At 38.0% G+C, this 23,837-nt stretch overlaps 1 protein-coding gene across 1 annotated transcript; it reads right to left on the bottom strand.

Moving 5' to 3' along the window:
- Positions 1-12,788: 12,788 nt before the first annotated feature.
- LOC140986804 (calmodulin-7) lies at positions 12,789-19,940 on the bottom strand. Its single transcript, XM_073455163.1, has 2 exons — positions 19,755-19,940; positions 12,789-13,388 (listed from the first exon to the last, which is right to left on the bottom strand). The coding sequence occupies exons 1-2, from the start codon at positions 19,828-19,830 to the stop codon at positions 13,015-13,017; spliced, it is 450 nt and encodes a 149-aa protein (XP_073311264.1). The 5' UTR covers positions 19,831-19,940; the 3' UTR covers positions 12,789-13,014.
- Positions 19,941-23,837: the final 3,897 nt, after the last annotated feature.

Genomic DNA, 23,837 nt, shown 5'->3' with positions numbered 1-23,837 from the left:
ACACACACACACACACAAATTCACGTAAACTCAAAGTGAAAAACAAACGGCCGAAACTATGAGGATTGTCAAGGGGGAAGATTTCGATTTTTTCTCCTTCGTTCGTCGACTTTCTTCCTCGTTCTTTCTTCCAACAACGATCACTTGACTCCCTTGCATACCAAGGTGGGTTTTTGAAAGGGTAGAAAAAAAATAGAAATCGTCCTCCGTTCGTCACCGACGTTCCACCGCTACGATATTCGTATTTCGAGTGTTTTAAACGCAAATGAACGTTTCTAAACCTTCTTTTTGCACCTTTCAAATCATATTATGTGTGTTTAATAATGTTTGCATGAATAATATGAAACCATCCTTTTATTTTCGTTTTTATGGCTTGTGCTTGGTAAAACTTGGATTTTCATGCTTTCAAACTCATGATTGTGATGCACAAAAGGGCTGCCATGATAGGGTTATGGGAAGGGATGTTTCTCAACATTTTTAAGGGTCCATAGATGCAAAGCTAAGGGCTAGCTGGACTAGGAGGGTAAGAGGGTTGAACGAAAATTGGATTGTAGGGGGCTATGGTTTCGGTTTGTGTGTCCTTGAAGAGTGTGGCTGCTGGCTGCTGGCTGCCGTTAGGGCATGTCCATGGGTGCTAAGGTGGCTGGGCCATGGTCCTAGATAGGCTAAGGGACGGCTGGTGCAAGGGCTAGGGCATAGGATGCTAGGGGTTGCCGCACAAGGCTTGTAGGTGATGGTTTATGGGTTGGCAAGTGCATGGGCTGTAGAGGCTATTCTATTAGGTTGTTAAGGGCTTGTTCATGGTCCTAGGAAGGTTACATAAGCTGGTCGGGTCAGCCAATGGCTAGGGTTGAAGCAAGTTAGGGTTTTGTGCAAGCTAGGGTCTTCGAAAATGAGCAGAATTTTCCAGCAAGGTTATAGGCTTGTTCAAGTGTTTTTGGGATGGAAAGGGTTAGTAAGGTGTGAATAAGTTATGGTTCAAGTTTGATCAAGTTTCGAGTCGATTCAGGTTAAAATCGTGATGTAAGTTCAAGTTTTAAAACGTATTGGACTGGATTTTTTAAAATAGAGTTGAGGAATCTTTTTGAAACTCTAATTAGTATGAATACTTGTTAGGCAAAACACCCAGAAGAATTTTTTACTCATCGGACTGGATTGTCATAATCAAACATTAACTAGTAGTTTTCTACTTGATCAACACTCAAAGTAATGTCTAAAAGGCTATAGAAACATTTGGATAGATGATGTCTTATCTTATCATATCTAGAGATGATAATATTGCATATGAGATTTGACAAAGTATAAACTCTAGTAAGAGTTTTAACCAAGTAAAAACTCAAGTGAGATTTCTAACGAGGTAAAAACTCCCAAGTAATAATCCTAGTAAAATTCTAAATTTATCCATGAAATTTATTAATATGGCAATGCATGTCAAATTTGCACACAAAACTTTTTCTCTCTCCTCACAAGCAAAACTTGACCACCCCTTATTGAAGAGGCCCATGGTTGAGCACCACCACACGCCCTCACTGCCTCGCCGCACTACCGCCGAAAAATCACCATCTTCCGGCCATTGATTCTCGGCACACATTTTTTCTATATTTATAGTGCGATCTTGACGAGAACATAGTTTTCAATCGTGCACTTAATAGGGAGGTTGAAGAAATATGTTTGATCCAGTTGATTGTTTGTGGAGAGATAGAAAAAGAGATATCTCTATTTATCCCGAAATAGTTGGAGCCAAACGTTATAAAATAAATATATTATGATATAAATACCCTATTGTTGGATTTAGAATCTTACAAAGCCCAAGCGTGATTTGAATTGGTTACGAGAAAACAATACTTTAACACTCATTCTCCCTCCAATGCACTCCCAACCCATTCCTCTGGGCTCCCATCCCATCTCTTCTCTCGTTGCCTTTTTCTTCTCTACCCTGATAGCTTCAGTGTAAAATTTTCTCTAGGAGGACTCATCCTCTCAAACCTCTCCAGTCTCATTCCCCACAGGAAATTGAATCTTCTAGGAAGCAATGACCATGAAGGCTTTCATAGTAGGCCTTCCCAAAATTATGTTGAACAAGGAAGGAGCCTCGACAACAGTGAAAGTGTCATCCTTATTTTCTCAGGTCATCTGCACCCATCGAGATTGGAAACATGATTTACCCTTTTGGGAGGATGGTTTGACCCAAAAATCCGAATAGAATGATATCCATTGGCTCCAACTTATACTCTCCGAGTTCAATTTGATCAAGTGCTTGTGGGATTAGCAAATCGTCAAAGTTCATCGATGGATTCATCACCGATAATTGGAAAAGATCACTCGCTTGAAGCCCCAGGGTAATGGCAATAATTTGTATACCGGTAGGACACCCAAGGACCTCAAGTGATACTGAATTGAATGAAGAATATAACCTCTCAAGAGCTTATCACTGCTTTGCTTGACATCATAAAATTTAAAAGTTGTTTTCTGATGTATTTTGCTACCGTTGAAGTGATGGAGGAAACTTCTATTGAATTCATCAAAGGATGTGATCGTTTCTAGTTCGATCTTATCGAACGACTGGTGAGCAGCTCTTCTTAAGTTCGTGAGGAAGACCTTACGCATTATCTGGTCCGCGGAACAATGTATCATTGTTTCATTTTCAAATTGCCCGAGGTATTACTTTGAGCCAGAGCTTCCATCGTGCTAGCAAATTCAACGTTATTTATAATTTATGGGCAGGGTTCATCCACGATTTCTTCTAAGGGATGCCTCTTTTTGATGGTTGGGGTCACCCTACTTCATCCTTCGTTTTCTTTTCTTGTTCCTTCAACTCATCCATCTACTTCACGAAGTCTGGATCCCTCAGTGTCATGGCCTACGAGGCTATACCATCCTCTTCGCATTTTTCCTCCTCTCTCTCATCCACTTCCTCCTCTAACTCCTTTGGCGCTTCCCCATGTTGATGGGACCACTCATTCTCTTGCATCTTCTCATCTACAACTTGCCGAAAATAGGCCTTGATCAACTGGATAATTTTATCCAAAGTCAAGTTTTCCAAATCGGCCCCCCATCTCTGATTTCTGACATCAGAGGTCTACTCTCTATGTTATTTTCATCAACTGTTTTGCAAGTTACGAGCATTTCTTTGTCTTAGATATTGTTCCCACATAAGACGCCAATGATGATACTGTTAGAGTAGATGCCATGCAAGTCAACTGTTGGCTAGAAATTTTATTGACTCGGTTGTAATAAACAATCTTTATTTTAATATAATTCAACTTTTAATGGTCTCGTTTCACTTTATCTATATACTCATGCGATCAGCATAGATAAAGTTCTTGATTATGCTTTAATACAAATGAATCGTAATTCGATGTTGAAACTTATTTGTAAACACTGCATATTATAAATTCGTTCCTAGTCGATTCAGCCGCCCAAAAAATGAATAAAGGTCGCTTGAGCTCGAGACTAGCATCTTTGATGTTGTGTACTGCGTTTCTTGGTAAGGACATAGAGATGTCCAAACATGCAGATGGGTAGTCATATGATGATTATACCGAACAACCCTCCCTCGGACTTTTCAAGTGGTTATCATTCATCGAGAGGATAAGTCTGTAGTTATGATTGTACACCATTAGCCCTTACGACCCGGGTCAACACTGAAGCTCTATATGCTAGGGCTGTGCTTTGACTCGTTTATCGGATCCAAGAGAGTCATCAAGTGGCGAGGTTGGGTACAGTTGCGACACATATAGGAGCCGGTGCATTGTAGTCGGGGATTCACCGCTCACCTACGGGTGTGGATATCCTATGTGATCTGAAGTAACAATAGTGCATGAAATCTCTGGCCAGAGTATGAGATGTACGTTGGAGAAGGAGTTTTCCAAATAGTACACGCGATGCCACTATTATATGTGTCACATAGTTATCGAATTAATATGCAACCCTCGATGAACCAATGGTTGCAGATTCGATCGGGATATCCACTGGTTCTTGTAGGCACTATCAGTGATACCTAGGGGATCATGGGGCGATGCTACTAGACACTCTTACCATGATCTGATGGGTGCAATCAAAAATGAGTTCTGACATTCTTGATCAAGGTGTTGATGAAAAGAATGGGGCTAACTAGGGTACGCCTGAATAAGAATAAATGTTATTCTGAATCACAAGGAGCTGTGAACCCACGGCTAGCTGTATCCCTGAACCATTGAAAGTCACACAAGTACTGGATCGTTTATTCCCGTTGAGAGAATAAATTCAAGGAGTTGAATTTATAATAATTTAATTTTGAGAAAAAAAATTCAATATCATAAATTCTGAGAAAATAAATCCAAGGAGTTGAATTTATAAAATTTTAGATTTTAATTTAATAAACTCAAATGTTGAGTTTATTAAAAATTAAATTTTGGAGGTGATAAATTCAATGAGTTGAATTTATAATTTAAATATTAAATTCAAATGTTGAATTTATAAGAGATTTAAATTAAATATAATGGGTATAGGTATAATGGGCTTGTAGGAGTACAAGACCAACATACATATTATTAAGGTTCTTAATTGGACTTCAAAAGATTAATTAATTAATTAAACTAGTTGGACTAGAATAATTAATTGATTAAGCTCATTAAGTATTTAATTTAATTAATAGACCCTAAGCTTATATATATGTGTATTAGGCTTAGGGTTAAACACAATTTATTCACAATTTTCGAAAATCCTCCTCATTTTCTCCACAAAATATCGGCCACTTCTTTTTGAAGGAAAAGTTTGAGCCGTCTCTCATTTTCAATCTCCAATGTAAAAACTTCTTATAAAATTTATAGTGCAAATTAGAAGAGAAACAAATCATTTGGTCATGGACCTGATTAGAAGAATAAAGAAAGGAGTTATCGAAGAAAGTTTGCAGGGATTCATCAAGAGCTATATCCGCCTAAACCGGATTAGTTGGAGCCAAGTGATTTAATTCACCAAAGGTATAAAATTCCAACGTCCTATGAATGTTTAATTATAAAACCATACGAGTGCCTAAAACAAATATATTTTGATTGTCAAAATAAAATAAAAATTTTAAAACTTCCGCTGCGTTTGGCCACGAGAAAACCGAGATCCAACAGTGGTATCAGAGCCAAGGTTTTTCTAAATCGTATGGTTTTGATATTGAATAATTTATTTCTAACCACACAAAAAAAAATTTCAGAAAATTATAGCACCACAAAAATTATTTTTCGGAAATCAAAAAAAATAAAATAAAATTTTTGGGTCTGCCCGGAACTGTTCCGAGGCAGGCGCGCACGGTGTGCGCGTGCAGCACGGCGCGGCGTGCGGAGCGTCCGCACGGCGTGCGCCACGCGCTGCGCTGTGCAGCGTGCAGAGCGTCTGCACGCTGCGCACGCCTGTGTGCGCAGACCCGCCACTGCCCGAAAAGTTCGGGCAGCGGCTGCTGCCCGGGAGCGTCTCGGGAAGCTTGCTGGCAGATGGGCTTGAATTGTTTGGGCATAGGGTGCAATTTTTTGATTTTTCAAATTTTTGGATTAAAATTGGTATTTTTGAAAATTTGTTCAATTTTTCTTTTGGAAAATTGTTTTTTGGAAAATTAATAATTTTCTTTTAAAATAAATAATTAGAATATGATTTTAATTATATCAAACCGAAAAAGTAAAAATTAAAAGAGTTTAATTTTTCCTTGCCTTCCATCAACCGTGGTTGCATGTTGATCGCTACCCGCGGACAGTGTCTGGCTCATATTATTGGGGAGGCCTGGACGCCGGAAAGCTACGACTTCCACCGGACATATGATGTGAATTGAGTGGAACTCCCATGACTTCGGCTCATATTATTGAGGGAACCCATGGCGACTGTCCACTACAATTCAATATTGATGGGTTGGTTTGACACGTGAAAATAAACAGCGTCATATTATTGGGTCTTTATTAAACGTGAGGTAAAACACGCGGAGGTTGCATAGGAATGCAATTGGATTCTACCCTTTAGAAATTATAATTGGCTGATATTATTCGATATTATAATTGGCTAATTGAACTCTACGTGCTCACTAAGGAAATACGATTTCCCTTTTTCATCAGAAGGTGGTAGAAAATGTCAAAATAGTGGGAGGAAAATTTATAAAATAAAAATCCATATTTTATATCTTAAAATTATTTTAAAATAATCAGCAATCATTATTCTGTTTTCATATCAGTATATTTTCGATTTCGTCACGTAATACATTTTTTTAACAAGCTAACTGAACCAAACTTTCAAGACTGGTTGAGAAATTGTTCTGCATTCGGAGAAAATGCATACACACTAATGTCAGTCATGTTGAACTGACAAAGCAAGCAAGATGGTAGGACCATAGTATGCAAGCTAAAGTATAACATGCTCGCTTTTATGTAAAATGAACTGTAGGGACAGTTTGAGAAAATGTTGAATGCTGCTGACATTCGAATGCATTTGCAAGAGTTGCATGGTGCATGAAACTCATACAATGATTCACACCACTTTCAAGGAGCTCATGACTACACGTATGCAAGATGGGGCTTTGGCCCATGAGCGTGGTGTACGTATGACTGGGCTTATTGAGAATGTGGTGGGTCTGGAATATGTGATTACTAACGAGTTACTAGATAACATCAATTTGTTGTTTTTCTCTTCCTCATTTGACGGATTATGGTGAACTTCAATTTGAATAAGATAGATGATAGCTTTGAAGAGCTAGTCAATACGCTTATGACTTATGGGATCACCATAAAAAAGAAAAATGTTGTTTTTCTAATGGGCCTCTCGTCAGGACGAAAAATGACCCCACAAAAGTAAGGGAAATAAATGTTCTGCCCCTCACAAGAAAAACAAACTCAATAAGAGGCAAACTCTGAAGGACACTTAAAGGGCCCACAAAGCCCAATGAGTTTGAACATATTTGTTTCACTGCAAGATGAATGGACATAAGAAATTATCTGGGCCAAAATTGTTTTGGAAATGATAAGTGAATGTCCAAAGTAAACAGGATTTCAACAACAAACAAAAGAAAATTAGATGATCCAAATCCCGCACAAATATGGTACGCTAGACTAGGTCATATTTCTCAAAGAAGGATGCACAAACTAGTGGGAGAAGGCATGTTTGACTTGTCAGACATAAATTCTCTACCTACTTGTGAGTCTTGTCTAAAAAAAATGACCAAGACTCCATTCAATGGAAATGTAGAACGTGCGCATGATCTATTGGATTTGATCCACACTGACGTTTGTGGCCCGCTAAGTGTTAGCACAAAATTTGGGCGATCCTACTTCATTACCTTTACTGATGATCATTCGAGGTATAGGTATGTTTATTTGATGAAACACAAATCTGAAGCATTTGAAAAGTTCAAAGAATTCAGATCTGAAGTAGAAAATCAGCTAGAAAGAAGTATTAAAGAACTTCGATTTCATCAAGGTGGAGAATACTTGAGTGCTGAATTTTTGGGTTATCTAAAATAGAATGAGATTCTCTCACTGTGGACTCCAACAGCAACACCATAATTGAACGTCGCAATCGAACCTTGTTGGACATTGTTCGATCCATGATGGGATTCACTGAATTGCCTACATCGTTTTAGGGCTTTGCGCTTGAAACTGCGGGAATGTTGTTGAATAATGTCCATACTAAAGCAGTGAAAAAAATACCATATGAGATATGGATGGGAAAAATCCCAAATATTCTTACATGAGAATATGGAGATATCCTGCTTACGTGAAGCAGACAGTGAGAGACAAATTGGATAGTAGATCCACTTTGTGCTACTATGTAGGATATCCAAAGAATTCTGTTGGATATTATTTCTATCATCTCAATGAAGCAAAAGTGTTTGTTACAAGAAATGCCACCTTTTAGAAAATGAATTTATATTAGATAAAAAAGGAAAGATGATAAAACTTGAAGAAATTCAAGATACTCCCTCAACTATAGAAGTTGAACCTATTTCCCAACAACCAGTAGTTGAAGTACAAGCTCCTAGAAGGTCTGATAGGGTTATTAGACCACCTGCAAGATATATGCTTCTTCATGAACAAAGCCATGATGAGCATTGTGTTGGATGTGATCCAATGAATTTCAAAGAAGCAATATCTGATACTGATTCAACCAAATGGCTTGAAGCCATGCAGTCAGAAATGGACTCTATGTATTCAAACCAAGTCTGGACATTAGTGGATCCGCCTGAGAGAATCGTTCCCATAGGATACAAATGGATCTACAAAAGAAAGCTTGGGGCGGATAGGAAGGTAGTGACCTTCAAAGCAAGACTGGTTGCAAAAGGTTATACTCAAAGACAAGGAATTGACTATGAGGAAACTTTTTCACCAGTTACTATGTTTAAGTCCATTGGAATACTACTAGTCATAGCAGCATGGTATGACTATGAGATATGACAAATGGATGTATAGACTGCATTCCTCAATGGAGACATCAAATAAAAAATTTATATGTCTCAACCTGAGAGATACACATCAATAGGAAGTGAGGATAAGGTATGCAAACTTCTGAGATCAATATATGGTCTCAAGCAGGCGTCAAGGAGTTGGAACCTCAGATTTGATAGCACTATCAAAGAGTTTGGTTTTGCTATAAATCCTGAGGAACCATGCGTGTACAAGAAAGTTAGTGAGAGTGCAGTGGCATTCCTAGTACTTTATGTTGATGATATCCTACTCATTGGGAATGATGTAGGATTACTGCAATCAACTAAAGTATGGTAGGCAAGTAAATTCTCCATGAAAGACATGGGTGAAGCATCCTATGTATTGGGAATATAAATCTATAGAGATAAATCAAAGAGGATGCTGGGGCTCACCCAAGCCACTTATATTGATACCATTCTGAAGCGATTCTCTATGGAAGAGTCCAAGAGAGGATGCTTACCAATGTGTCACGGTGTTACTCTATCTAAAGCTGTGTGTCCCAAAACTGATGAAGAGATAGAGATGATGACACGTATTCCATATGCGTCAGCCATTGGTAATATCATGTATGGTATGATATTGACATGCCCTGATGTTGCTTACGCTCTGAGTGTTACAAGCAGATATCAGGCGAACCCTGGTCCAATGCATTGGAAGGCCGTGAAAGATATTCTTATGTACTTAAGAAGGACTAAGAACTTGTTCATGGTCTGTGGGGTTGGAGAATTGAAATTGGAGGGCTACACTGATTCTAGCTTCCAATGTGACGTAGATGATTCGAAATCGACATCTGGTTCTGTATTCATGCTAAATGGTGCGGCTGTCTCTTGGAAAAGTTCCAAACAAGACGCCGTTGCGGATTCCACCACTGAAGCTGAATACATTGCTACATCTGCTGCAGCCAAAGAAGCGGTTTGGATGAGGAAGTTTGTCCAAGAGTTGGGCGTTATTCCTAATGGAGTTGATCCAGTCCCGGTGTACTGTGACAACACCGGTGCCGTTCCGCAAGTAAAGGAACCAAGGTCTCATCAGCGATCCAAACATGTACTGAGTAAGTTCCACATCATACGAAAGATTGTGGGAAGAGGAGACCTATCAGTCAAAAGAGTTTCCTCTTCAGATAATGTTGCTGATCCACTTACAAAGCCCTTGTCATGACCATTGTTTGAGAAACATCGCGAAGCAATGGGATTAAAGTTCATGGGTAGTTGGCTCTAGGGCAAGTGGGAGATTGTTAGAGTAGATGCCCTGCAAGCAAACTGTTGGCTAGAGATTTTATTGACTCGGTTGTAATAAACAATCTTTATTTTAATAAAATTAACTTTTAATGGTTTCGTTTCACTTTATCTGTATACCCATGCGATCAGCATAGATAAAGTCCTTGATTATGCTTTAATACAAATGAATCGTAATTCGATGTTGAAACTCATTTGTAAACACTGCATATTTTAAATTCGTTCCTGCTAGGGCAGTGCTTTGACTCGTTTACCGGCTCCAGGAGAGTCATCAGGTGGCGAGGTTGGGTACAGTTGCGACACATATAGGAGCCAGTGCATTGTAGTCGGGGATTCACCGCTCACCTACGGGTGTGGATATCCTATGTGATATAAAGTAAAAATAGTGCATGGAATCTCTGGCCAGAGTATGAGATGTACGTTGGAGAAGGATTTTTCCAAATAGTATACGCGATACCGCTATTATATTTGTCACATTGTTATCGAATTAATATGCAACCCTCGATGAACCAATGGTTGCAGATTCGATCGAGATATATGAGATGAAGGGACCGTACTGTACGTTAATCATAATCGACTGGTTCTTGTAGGCACTATCAGTGATACCTAGGGGATCATGGGGCTAACTAGGGTAAGCCCGAATAAGAATTAATGTTATTCTGAATCACAAGGAGTTGTGAACTCACGACTAGCTGTATCCCTGAACCATTGAGGGTCACACCAGTACTGGATCGTTTGTTCCCATTGAGAGAATAAATTCAAGGAGTTGAATTTATAAAATTTGAGATTTTAATTTATTAAACTCAAATGTTGAGTTTATTAAATATTAAATTTTGGAGGTGATAAATTCAATGAGTTGAATTTATAATTTAAGTATTAAATTCAAATGTTGAATTTATAAGAGATTTAAATTAAATGTAATGGGTATATGTATAATGGGCTTGCAGGAGTACAAGACCAACATACATATTATAAGGTTCTTAATTGGACTTTAAAAGATTAATTACTTAATTAAACTAGTTGGACTAGAATAATTAATTGATTAAGCTCATTAAGTATTAAATTTAATTAATGGGCCTAAGCTTATATATATGTGTATTAGGCTTAGGGTTAAACACAATTTACTCACAATTTTTGAAAATCCTCCTCCTCTCCACAAAATTTCGGCCACTTCTTTTTGAAGGAAAAGTTTGAGCCGTCTCTCATTTTCAATCTCCAACGTAAAAACTTCTTCTAATTTTTCTAGTGCAAATTAGAAGAGGAACAAATTATTTAGTCGTGGACCTGATTAGAAGAATAAAGAAAGGAGTTTTCGAAGAAAGTTCGTAGGGATTCATCAAGAGCTATATCCGCCTAAACCGGATTAGTTGGAGCCAAGTGATTTAATTCACCAAAGGTATAAAATTCCAACGCCCTATGAATGTTTAATTATAAACCATACGAGTGCCTAAAACAAATATATTTTGATTGTCAAAATAAAATAAAAATTTTAAAATTTTCGCTGCGTTTGGGCACGAGAAAACCGAGATCCAACGGATACTCGGGGAAAATGGGTAGATTTGGTATTGAATTCCCAATCGAGGAGTCTCTATTTGTGAATAATGTCTGAGCTGAAATGAACGAGCTTCCAAAAATAGATTTTGACGGAAATTGAGCCCTAACAATCGAGCTCTTGGAATTGGATTCATGACAGCAACTCCTACACACACTTAAACAACAAACTCGTGAATGGTTCGTCCGAAAAGTTTTCTAATGCGGTCACTCCAATGTTAAAATCATATTGGACTCATGAAAAAAAAAAAAAGAAAAATCTCAATATATGTGCATACAAAATGCAATATGACCGAATCAAATGAACACATTAACCTTGGTGTCTCTAGGAGAAGAGTAACAATGACTTTGGTCGCAGAACTCGGAATTCTTGTACGATTAAACATTAGACAACTCTTGTATTAAATTCTTCCTTAAATTCCCTATTAAAATTTTCATTAGATACCACATTAAAAGCTATATTTTGTACCATGGACTAGGATATTCGTCATGTCACTAGCCTCATTAAGTCAACTCCATCTCACTCGTGCGCCACCTGACATGATCATGATTGCAAAATAGGTAGACATCTATAGCGTTGTCCAATCTTTCTCCACATTATTTGGATAAAGCGCTTATCCTCAGGGACGAAGACACCTACTTGATTCTAGTTCTCGTCTTTTGGTTCTAGTTCAACATCCTCCCGGCTGTCTGACTTCCTAACTCATTAGTTTCCCAACTCTCATAACTCGGGATCCGGTGTCAGGAACTTGCCTCTATCTACTTTAATTTACAGCCACCACGGCTTGACCACATTTCAAGTACCCTTTACTTGGATTGATTTAAGGACCTCATAGATACACGAGGTGTCACCAATTATGCTAATATTTATTGAATGTGGAGAGGTCTGCTGGGTGTCCAATCTTCACGGCCATATTTTCAACCCGAAATTACAAACTTCTTGAACTCAGTCAATAAATCGCCGAGTCCATCACTTCATCTTTACCATCTTTACTCATAGATTGTTCGACCTCCTCTTCCTCATATACATCAATTACCTCAGTCATTTACTTTAGTTAGTTCCAGGAATTCAGTCTAGGTCCTAGTGGGGACCTGACAACTATTGAGGGCATCAGTAGGTTCAATTTCAGTTTTATCCAAAAGTTAAAAATTTCAAGTCAATCCAAATATTTGTGATTTTGAAATTATGTAATATGGAGTAAAAAATCATGTGGCAAAATAACATACTCTGACCCTTCAACGAAATTAAAAGTAGCATGAAAGGCACTACCCCAAGCATTATTCTTCATTAGCATCATCGAACTCGCGCTAAATACTAACAGCAGTAACCCTCGTGATTGTTATATTTTCAAGTTCGAGATTATAAAAAACAAAAAACAAAAAACAAAAACAAAATGTAATGTCTCTAAAGTAGGACGCTAAAAATGGTGTTAGTCAAATTATAGTTCTTGTATCTACAAAAGCTAGAAATTGTATCTTATTTACGAGTTTCCAAAATATCCACAATTTTATAATTTGGTAATCGTGAATCACACTTAATGTGTGTATAACAACTCACATATTCTCCAAGTCATGACGCAAAATGATAAACCGAGGAACAATGCAAACAAGCATATAAAAGAATAGCAGCAACTAAAACAATACAAACAAGACACCAAAGCAAGCACCCAATCAAGCTAACAGTACCAGATCATAAAACAACGAGAAACACGAAACTTATCAATTTAATCTCCCCCCTGTTTTCCTTTCGTCAATATGATCATATATGGACAATAATAAAGTTTTAACTTGTTTGTATCTCACTTGGCCATCATAACCTTGACGAACTCCTCATAGTTGATCTGCCCATCACCGTCCACATCTGCCTCACGGATCATCTCATCGACCTCCTCATCAGTGAGCTTCTCACCAAGATTGGTCATAACGTGGCGTAGTTCTGCAGCAGAAATGAAGCCATTCTGGTCCTTGTCAAAAACCCGGAAAGCTTCCTTTAGCTCCTCCTCAGAATCAGTGTCCTTCATTTTCCGAGCCATCAGGTTGAGGAACTCGGGAAAGTCAATTGTTCCATTACCATCAGCATCAACCTCGTTGATCATATCCTGAAGTTCAGCCTCTGTTGGGTTTTGTCCTAAAGAACGCATCACAGTACCAAGCTCCTTGGTAGTGATACAACCTATCAGATTTACAAATGGTACACAAAATCGGGGATTTTAGATTTGAAGTGCATATTGTTGGAATTATTATATTAGAAACATTGTTTCCAGGGCTATGAACAAAAAAGATATCAAGTGAAAAAGCTAGTATCAGAAAATTGTTGTGTGATAGAAGCATTTGAGTTACCTTGATGTCACAACAAGATCGAAAAAAATAAACCTACACAACATTTGGAGAAACATTGCTAGTAATAGAAAATTGACAAGGAAAAAACGCATAATGATCTAAAGCCCAAACAATGTGCGTCCCGGCTAAAGACTCAGCCTTGTATGAATTAAATAAGAACAACCTTTGAGTGCAAAAGGCTCACAGAATCACATCTCGAATCTTGGGAATAATAAAGTGAAGGTGGAACGGAACGCGAGATAATATTTCTCATTCATTCAAAATACTTATATTTTTGCATCAATTTGTTTGTACGGTATACGGTAAGTTGTAAATGATAGATGATAGAAGTTTTTTCAAATATAGAGTATACCTTATTAGTGCTTAAAGAATACCATTTTGATTTAACGAAGGCAAGTGCCTCACCTTGTAGCTCTAAGCTCTACACAATACCCTGAGCTTCTCAGTTCTCATAGTTCCGCCAACAATGTTTCAAATTCCTAGATCGTGTCTTTGAAGAACATCAAAATTTAAATAGCTATCTAGAAAGTTCCCAAATATCCTATTAGATGACATTAATTTTTTTTGACTTATTTTGTCAAGAAAATTAAAAATATTGGTCTGAGATGTTTAAGATATGAAGATATGTTTTGAGATTTATTGAAGATATAACGAAAATGTTCGAAGATATTATCTTGAAAATATAGAAATATATGAATTCGGAAATATTTATTTTATCTTAAAAGATACGATACAAGATTTGGAAAGATTATGTCTATCTTTGATACGTTGGAGTGCTCTATTTTATTAGAGTTCTCGTTCATTTTGAAGATAGCCGGGTGTGGCCACGTGTGCCAAGAGAGGCCGATGTGCTTTCATTGTCAAATCTTTCAAAGAGGTTTTATGGTTGTTTCTTGTTGCTTTTATGCAATATATTATGTGTGAAAGCATCAGTTGAATCACACGGATTTTGGAGAAGAAAAGCTAAACTGTTCATTCTGTGTCGCAACAACTGTTACAACTAGGTGATGATAACTCCACTTATATCTTTTTTATTTTGAGGGTTTCAATTACTAGTGGTGTACACACATTCAAAACGTCATAATTCATTCCTCGAGATAGGAAGGTGACGTTATCGAGAGAGAACAGTCCGCATTTTTAAAAAGACTTCGATTAAGGCGAATCGTGAAGATGAGTGGAGCTCACCAATAGAGGTGTATTGAACGTGTTCCTGGCGTCATTAGAAAAGAGGGAGTTTTAAGTTTGAATAAGTCCTTGAATAATCATAATATTTTATATTTAGTAAACTCACTTGATATCGAGGAGTGACCCCATAGACATATGTCTGCTGGACCGAACTACGTTAAAATTGCATTTGTCTTCTATTTTGCTTTCAATTTTATTTTTATTAATTAGACTAATTATGAAAACTAAGCAAAATAAGATAAACCGAATCAACAAGTGGTATCAAAGAGGGTTCATTATTTAAGATGTTGATCATGGTGTTTAGAGTTCGGTTTTGAAGACAATGATATGATGCATGATGGAGAATACACAAGGCTGTTGCGAGTAGATTTGAAGAAATGGTGATAAATATGTGATGAAGAATCTAACAAGAAAATCACATGGATGACTTTTAGGGGACATTGTATCCATCACGAAGATAGGGGAGAACATTGATTGGAAACTCTCGGTTTGATTTCTCAACTTTTGTTGATTTTTGTCAGAAGGGGGAGAGTTATGTTAATGAGAATTTTCTTGAATATTTTTATGATTTTGTCAAAAATAAGCCAAAGGTGGAGATTGTTAGATGATATTTTTGTTGGCTTAATTTTTTAAATTTTGTAAAGAAAATTAAAAAAATATTGATCTAAGATATTGAAGATGTGAAATAATTAAAGAATATATTCGTAACACCCGAAAATCCGAACACACTAACCACTTGCATGCAAGAAAATTAATTATAACTTATTTAAATATGTGGTCTAAAAGTATGTTTAAGTATTTGGATGATTCAATGGGTATTTAACCGAATGTTATGAATTTGAGCTTTCTGCAGTCGAATACGTGACGTACGGCCAAGGCGAAAGAATCGGGGACGATTTTGATAAAATGTCTATTTTTAGAAGTTTAGGAATTGGAAACTTGTGATTTAGTAATCCAAAATAAGAAAGCGGCAAATTTATTTTTAATAAGAGACGAACTTAATCGGTAACGAACTTTTGCAAGAAAAAGAGAAGTTTCGGAACCTCGATACCAGAAACCAGTGACACCAAATATTTTAATTAGCATTTGGACTTCTACTGGATTAATTATTGAATTAATTAACTCCTTAATGAGCTTAAATTAGTAGTGACTAATTAAAAGAATTAGGGCCTTTAATCTAACCTAAAGCCCATCTAAAAAGTTAATTAAAACCCTAGCCTACTCTCCCACCTCATGTACGCCTCCTACACTTTCAGCACACACAAATCACAGACATTCCTAACCCTAGGTGGCTGAAAGTTCATAGCTAGGAGAGGCAGGGTTTTGAGAGTCCCGTTCATCTCTTGTCGCATCGTCGCTTGTTATTCGTAAACATAAACGATCAAGGCATGTTTTCAACCTTTCTTTGTGTACCATTCAATCCATAATATTGCATGTACTCGATTTGTGTAGAAATTCATGAGGATGAAGATTTTAAGTTTCATACATGTGCATCTCATGTTTTCATAAAAGAATCTTGACATTTTGAGAATTGTTGAAGGGAGGATGCAAACCAAGGGATTCAATAGTCGATCAAAACGTTAGGAGTAAATTTTGAAGGGACAAAAGCCAAAAGAGGGGCCACAAGGGCAGCACCAATTGCGTGCAGGCCGAGAGGGAAAAAAGGGGACGGGTTGGGGTCCCTATGACCAAGGGGGCTGCATGGGGCCCTAAACAAGGTATGGAGAGAAGGATGAGGGTCCTAGGAAAGTCTAGGAAGGGTTCGGCCAGGGCTTGGACAAGCTGGTACAGCTCTGTGGCCACGACTCCAAAAGTTGCACTTGTTGGCTTTGTTTGGTGCGTGTGGTTCCTAGGGGCTAAGGGGACGTGGAAGGGGCTGGACCAGGAGCTAGGGACGTGCTTTAGGGTCCTGGTGAGGGACTGGTGTGAGCCGTGAGCCGAGCCAAGGGCTGCATCTGCCGTAGGATAGCAAGGAGGGCTGCTGCGCGCAAGGGAAGCGCGAGGTAAGCTGCTTATGCGAGAGGTCTAGGGCTTAGGGCGTCGGGTCTGAGCTCAAAAGGGGCTGATCATGGTCTTAGTTAGGTCTAAGGAAGAGGTCTAGGGCCTGGTTCGGGATCATTTCGAGCCGTCGTCTATTCTTAGTCGTAAATTGTCCAAACGTGTCAAAATAGAGACGAATTGGACCTAGGTTTTCTTCAAGTTTCGGCTTTGTCTTGGGTTTGGGAAATTCCAGCAGCTTAAATTATGTCTTAGGATGTTAATAAAGGTCAGGTCTCGGGTTGGTTCGAGTCGGAAGGGTAGTTTGGTCATTTTTTTGCCCGAAAACGCAAAAACGAGGGTAAACGAGTCATCCAGTGAGCGAGTCGTTTTTGAAACATGTCCTAAAATGAAATTTCCAGCAAGTTTTTGGGTATTTTGGGTATTTTTAAAATTATGGAATCGAGTCGCTTTTGTTAGGACAAAGTTCGGAGCCGTGCGAGTAAGTTGAAACGTGGACGGTCGGTTTGAGGAAAAGTCGAGGGCGGTTAACAACTTCCTAAAACAATTTCATATCATGTTAAATGTTATTTTTAGAAGTTTTAACGTATTTGCATACTTATGCTATTTTTAGCAGTCTCGATGTATACAGATATAAGCCATTATTGGAAGTTTTTAGAATATGGATTGTTATGCATGTTTTTATGAAATGATAAAGTAAGAGAAAATATTTTTGAGGAATGTGAATTGATCGTGATGTAAAACTAGTAAGGGATCCGTTGAAAACGGGAACAATGACCTTGCAATGAAAAGGGAGTGAACGGACGAAAACGGGGTCAGGAATCTCAATAATAATGGATCCGTTGAAGAAGTGAACGATGAAGTTATTTTATGATAGTTAGAAAGATCGTCGAAAAAGTGGACGTTGAACCCGGTGGCCTATTACTATGGTTTAAAGATTGATCAATCGACTGAGTATTGTCACTATCAAGGATCGGACTTCACTTTAAAAAATTGTTATTTTTATGGAAAAAGTTCATATTTAAGCATGATTTCAAAAGTTGCATATTTTTGAAGGGTTCTTGTTTGCATGACAAAATCTATTTTTAGTAAACGTAATTTTTATACATATGATTGTATACTTATGTACTTGCTATATCAGGGTTGAGCATATTGATTCATTAGACTCACTAGGTTTGAATGGTTGCAAGTGATGATGTTGAGTCGTAAGGTGCGGACTATCGAGTCATCCGGGAGGCGCAGTGTATACCCAAGGACTTTGATATTCCGCATATGTTAAAGATTTCGATGGTTTTATGGATTATGGCTTTTATTTACAGACGAATAGGATGCTAGAAATGATTGAGTTTAAATTTAGACTTTTATTGTTTATTTTACTTATTCCGCATGAATGATTATGGATATTATGAAATTCATTTATTTGACTATTTATGCTAGTTTATTTATGATGAATTAATTATGAATGGTTAGGAATAAATAAAAAACTAGTGTAAATTAAATGAATTTAGAAGTTAGGATCGTTTCAATATTTGTTTGGTTTGTTGAAGATACGACAAAAATGTCGGAAGATATTATCTTGAAGATATGTAAAGACATGAGTTTGGAAATATTTATTTTATCTTGAAAAATGTTACAAAATTTGGAAAGATTATGTATGTATTGGCTATGATGGAATGCTCTATATATTAGTGTTCTCATTCAATTTGAAGGTCGCGACTGTGGCCATTTGTGCCAAGGGAGGTCGATGTGCTTTCATTATCAAATCTTTTGAGAGAGGTTTGTTGAAAGTTTCTTGTTGCTTTTATGCACTATACTATGTGTGAAAGAATCAGTCAAAGCACACAAATTTTGGAGAAGAAAAGCAAAATTGTTCATTCCGTGTCGTGGTAACTGTTACAACAAAGTGATGACAGCTCCACTTATATCATTCTGATTTTGAAGGTTTCGATTATTAGTGGTGCACACACTTTCAAAACGTCGTGATTCATTTCTCGGGAGAAATAAGCTGACGTTCTATAGAAATAACAATCTGCAATTTCTAAGAAGTTCGATTGAGACGTATCACGAAGACGAATGGTCCTCGTCAACTGAAGTCTATTGAATGTGTTCCTCAAATAGACATCGTTATTAAAGAGGAACTCTTTTAGTTTGAATGAGTTCTTGTATGATCAAAACATTTTATCTTTATTGGATTCAATTTATATCTAAGCGTGAACCCATGCATGTTGGTCTGTTGAACCGATAAACGTTAAAATTGCATGTGTCTTTTATTTTATTTTGCTTTCAGTTTTATTTTTATTAGTTAGGCTAATTATGAAACAAAATAAGATTAAACCGGATCAACATATCCAATTTAAAATCGAGGATCCTTTTCGTCTTTGACTTACAATAAATAATAAGAATACAAATAGAAATATTATCAGGAAAGTCAACAGCTTCATCAATCATCTCAAATCAAATGTTCAAAACTAGATAAACTGGCATATATTACAATTACATGAACAAATTTCAAATGACATCCCATTTTTCTTAACCGAAACAATCAAACATCAGAATCAAGTTACGAAATTTACAAGTGTAGCGCCACGCCGCAAATGGCAGTAAAATATTGAGTGCCAACTACATAATCATATATTCAGACTTCATAGGTTTCTATCACCAGTTCAAACACCAAAACTTGATAAGAAAATTCAACAAATTCCAGTCCTCTAAATCAATAATCAGATATACATTCAAACATGGTGAAATCCAGAACTCGATGAACGTTTAATCTTATTAAAATCCAAGCATTCGTTCATAACAAAATGATGGACAAAACAAACACACATATAAGCAACCATATGAATAAATTCAATGTCTACCCTCAGAAATACATCGAGCGATCTATATTTAAGGCACAAAATAATGTTTCAGACAAAATATAAATCTAGATAAATAGTTATAAACGAAATCAGATCTACGCAGTTGTATAGATCGAAAAATGGTAAAAAAATAATAAAATCAGGAGAATTCTGACCGTCGCCATCTTTGTCGAACAGAGAGAAGGCTTCCTTGAATTCGGAGATCTGGTCGTCTGTTAGCTGATCCGCCATTCTTGTCCCTTAAAGTTTTTTTAAGGATGTGTTCAAGAATTTTACGATCAGTTGAATCCTGGTCCTGAAAGAATGTCGATCTCCGCAATTTTGTAGTATATATTTTACGGATGTGTTCACGAATTTTAATGTCGTTATATATTATATTTGTACATATATTTATATTCCATACAATTTTGTACTTGTATTATTGTATATATATTTTATTTATATTTAAATTAAAATATAAGTTGAAAATTACAAAACTTATACTACAATATCTAAATCTAGTGCAAAAATTTTCACACATTGAAGTCAAGCTTTGGATAATGAGTGAGATTTTTCATGTGTTTTCATGTCGGTGCTTCGGTTGACACGCATGGCCAATTTTTTTCCCAGAAAATTTGTCTTTTCATGATATACAACTTTCATGTTGAACAATTTTCTCAAATTTCAACTGATCAATACCAGATTTTGAAAAACTAAAATGATAATCATGTTTGCTTCACTCGTCCGAAAACAGTACCACCGGGCTCCCGTGACCATTATATTTTTATCAATATGCTAAAATAATTTTTTAACTATATATTTGAGTTTATAATTATTTATGTTGAGATCAGAACAGAATTTAGAAGGGGTGAATAATTTATTTTTAAAATATTTGCAAAAAAAATAAGCTGACTTTATTAGTTTTTACTATTAAAAAATTTTTTTGAACTGCTAGATTAGGTTTGACCACAAAAAATAAATAAGTGGGAAAGCAGACCAACTAGACTAATGATATTATATATTTTCTACAAGCATCAATTAACAAAGAGGCTAGATAAGCATTGAAACAATATAAAATGCGTAAGTAAATGAGGCAGAATTTTATGGATGTTTGTAGATGAATACTCATAAGTCAGTCCTTTTTCACTTAGAAGGAATCCACTAAAAGATTTTGGTTTCACAATATTTTGTAACTCACTTCAACTTGGACTTATCACTGCTTAGTGATCACTAAAAATATGTTGGTTGTTTAAGAACCTTCATTTCACCAGAAACAACAATGTCCAATAGTTAGCTTTAAACGACTGGAGTTGGTAGGGTAAAACAAGTATATCCTCAGAAGATCTTGATATAAATTGATGAACGTGTGGTAAGTGAATAACTTGATATTGAAAGGATAAGTGAGCTCAAATTCTTGTAATGCATGTTGGAAAATGTGTTTTTCTGTTCTTGTTATCATCATTTCTTCAATTCTGAATCTGCATATTTATAGTTGAAAAGTTCCAACGGTCTGAAACATTTTTCAATGATCATCTGTTCTAAGTACTGCTGACATAATGGCCTTGTCCTTTTCATTCATCATACACTCTGATACCCCATGGATGGGCCCACTATCCCTGGCCCATCCCTAGCCCAAATGGAAGACAAGCTCATCAAGGGCCCAGGTATTCTCCTATAAATACCAAGTTTGAGCGTATGATAATTCATTCACTATATTACTTTTCAGCAGCACCCTTAGTTGCTCCCCCCATATATCCTCAGTCTCTGACTTGTACGGCGACCAAAAATTCGTGCGTCGGTGTTATGAAGGGGTAGTGAGGAAGGAAGAAAAAAAAACGCGTGTGGAGGTTAACATGATTAGGAAATGAAGAAGTGAGTGACTTACTCCTGTTGAAGGTACAAGAAGAGCAGAGAGAAAGTTGGCCCAGTGTGGGGAAGGTCTTTCAGAGTGATTGAGAAATTTAATTCTGGACCTCATTACTTGGATAATGCTCGAGGAAAGGCTTTAAAGAGGCCTTGGAATGCTTATCACCTTAGGGAGTATCATTCTGGATTTTATCGTTGATGTATTTCATCTTTGCATTTTCCCATGTAATCAGTTGGAATTCAATAAAATCAAGTTCTTTTTTTTCAGTTCTTGAATGTTGTATATTATGAAAGTGAGAAATTTTTATTTTCCTGCTAAGGCACCGTCTAGCAGAGGAGCAGAGTTAGGGAGGACAAAAATTTTATTTTCCTGCTAAGGCATCGCCTAGCAGAGGAGCAGAGTTCGAGAGGAGAAAAATTTATTTTCCTGCTAAGGCACCACCTAGCAGAGGATCAGAGTTGGGGAGGAGAAAAATTTTATTTTCCTGCAAACACACCGCCTAGCAGAGGAGCAGAGTTGGGGAGGAAAAAAATTTTATTTTCCTGCAGAGTTGGGGAGGAGAAAAATTTTATTTTCCTGCTAAGGCATCGCCTAGCAGAGGAGCAGAGTTTGGGAGGAGAAAAATTTTATTTTCCTGCTATGGCGTCACCTAACAGAGGAGTTAGAGGGTGAGGGTGGAGAATTTTTATTTTCCTGCTAAGGCGTCGCCTAGCAGAGGATTTAGAGGGTGAAGGTGAAAAATTTTATTTGCCTGCTATGGCGTCGCCTAGTAGAGGATTTAGAGGGTGAAGGTGAAAAATTTTATTTTCCTGCCATGACGCCGCATAACAGATGAGTTAGAAGGTGAGGGTGGAGAATTTTTATTTTCCTGCTAAGGCGTCACCGAGCAGAGGATTTAGAGGGTGAAGGTGGAGAATTTTTATTTTCCTGCTAAGACGCCGCCTAGTAGAGGAGTTAGAGTGTGAGGGTGGAGAATTTTTATTTTCCTACTAAATCATCGCCTAGTAGAGGAGCAGAGTGCAGGAGAAAAATTAAAATTTTCTACTAAGGCATCGCCTAGCAGAGGAGTAGAGTTGGAGTGGAGGAAAATTAAATTTTCCTGCTAAGGCATCGCCTAGCAGAGGAGCAGAGTTGGGACTGAGAAAAATTAAATTTTCTTGCTAAGGCATCGCCTAGCAGAGGAGCAGATTTGGGGTTGAGAACAATTAAACTTTCCTGCTAAGGCATCGCCTAGTAGAGGAGAAGAGTTGATGAGGAGAAATTAAATTTTACCTACCTGGGCATCGCCTAGCAGAGGAGACATGGGTGAGGAGGTGAAACATTTACTTTTCTGCTGAGATATCGCCTAGCAGAGGAGTCAGAGGGTGAGGAGTTGGAAATTAAAATTTTTTCTGCTAAGGCATCACCTAGCTGAGGAGTCACAGGGTAAGGAGATGGAAGTTTTATTTTCCTGCTAAGGCCCGGCTTAGCAGAGGAGTTACGAGATGATGAGGTGAGAGGTTTATTTTCCTGCTAAGGCCTCGCCTAGCAGAGGAGTTAGAGGGTGAGGAGGTTGAAGTTTTATTTTTCCTGCTAGGGCCCGGCTTAGCAGAGGAGTCAAGGGCGTGGGGATGTGGAAATTATTTTTCTTCAAAAGCTTAGTAGAGGACCTTGAGGATGGAGGCGACAATGGCATACCGTGTTAGAAAAATTTATTTGGTTTGTCGATAACAAATGATGTTTGTCGCTACGAAAATTACGGGGATGAAGCGAAGGGATGCGGGCGAAGGGACAGTGCGAGGCGCTGTGCTAGGTGATAGTGCGGGCAAGGTGTTCGAGGCAGGGGCGTTCGTCTGGGCGAGGGCGCGCCGGGCGAGCTTGAGCACTCGGGCGAGGGGCGAGCTGGCGGAGGGCGAGGCGAGATTGGCGAGGGTGGCCGGGCGAGCCTGCGCTGTCGTGGGCGAGGCTGTGCGATGAGGCGAGGCTAGGCAAGCGTACAGGCAGGCGCTCGAGCGAGGGAGAGAGTAGCGAGGAGGGGCGAGAGCGAGCGTGCGGGTAGGCGCTCGGGCGAGGGTGAGAGCGGCGAGGAGGTGCAAGGGCGAGGCAGGCGATGGGCGAAGCTGATGACAGGCGCGGGGTATGCGCGCTGGGCGAGAGGTTGTGGGCGAGGCTGGGACGTGGGGCGAGCGTTCGAAGGGGGAGGCGCGCGGGCGTTGGGCGAGGACGAGACGAAGTATTAACACTTTATATGATAACAACTTGAGTTGAAGTATTTTTCTCGATATGCTAAAATCTGACTGGTAGCGGTCTGGTTTGTAGCAGATGCACGAGATGATCTTCTTTTCTAAAGTTTGAGATTTATGGTAGCGATCTGGTTTGTAGCAGATGCACGAGATGATCTTCTTTTCTAAAG

Source organism: Primulina huaijiensis, chromosome 10 (genome assembly GCF_012295235.1).
Source record: "Primulina huaijiensis isolate GDHJ02 chromosome 10, ASM1229523v2, whole genome shotgun sequence".
Taxonomy (NCBI): Eukaryota; Viridiplantae; Streptophyta; class Magnoliopsida; order Lamiales; family Gesneriaceae; genus Primulina; species Primulina huaijiensis.
Note: the sequence above shows the minus strand (reverse complement) of the source record. Positions and strands in the feature narration are given on the sequence as shown.

Bases quoted from the DNA above. Each gene is read 5' to 3' on its own strand.
- LOC140986804 (XM_073455163.1), bottom strand. From the start codon at position 19,830: ATGGCGGATCAGCTAACAGACGACCAGATCTCCGAATTCAAGGAAGCC. The intron at 13,389-19,754 runs GTCAGAATTCTC...TAAATCTGATAG, and splicing joins GTTCGACAAAGATGGCGACG to GTTGTATCACTACCAAGGAG.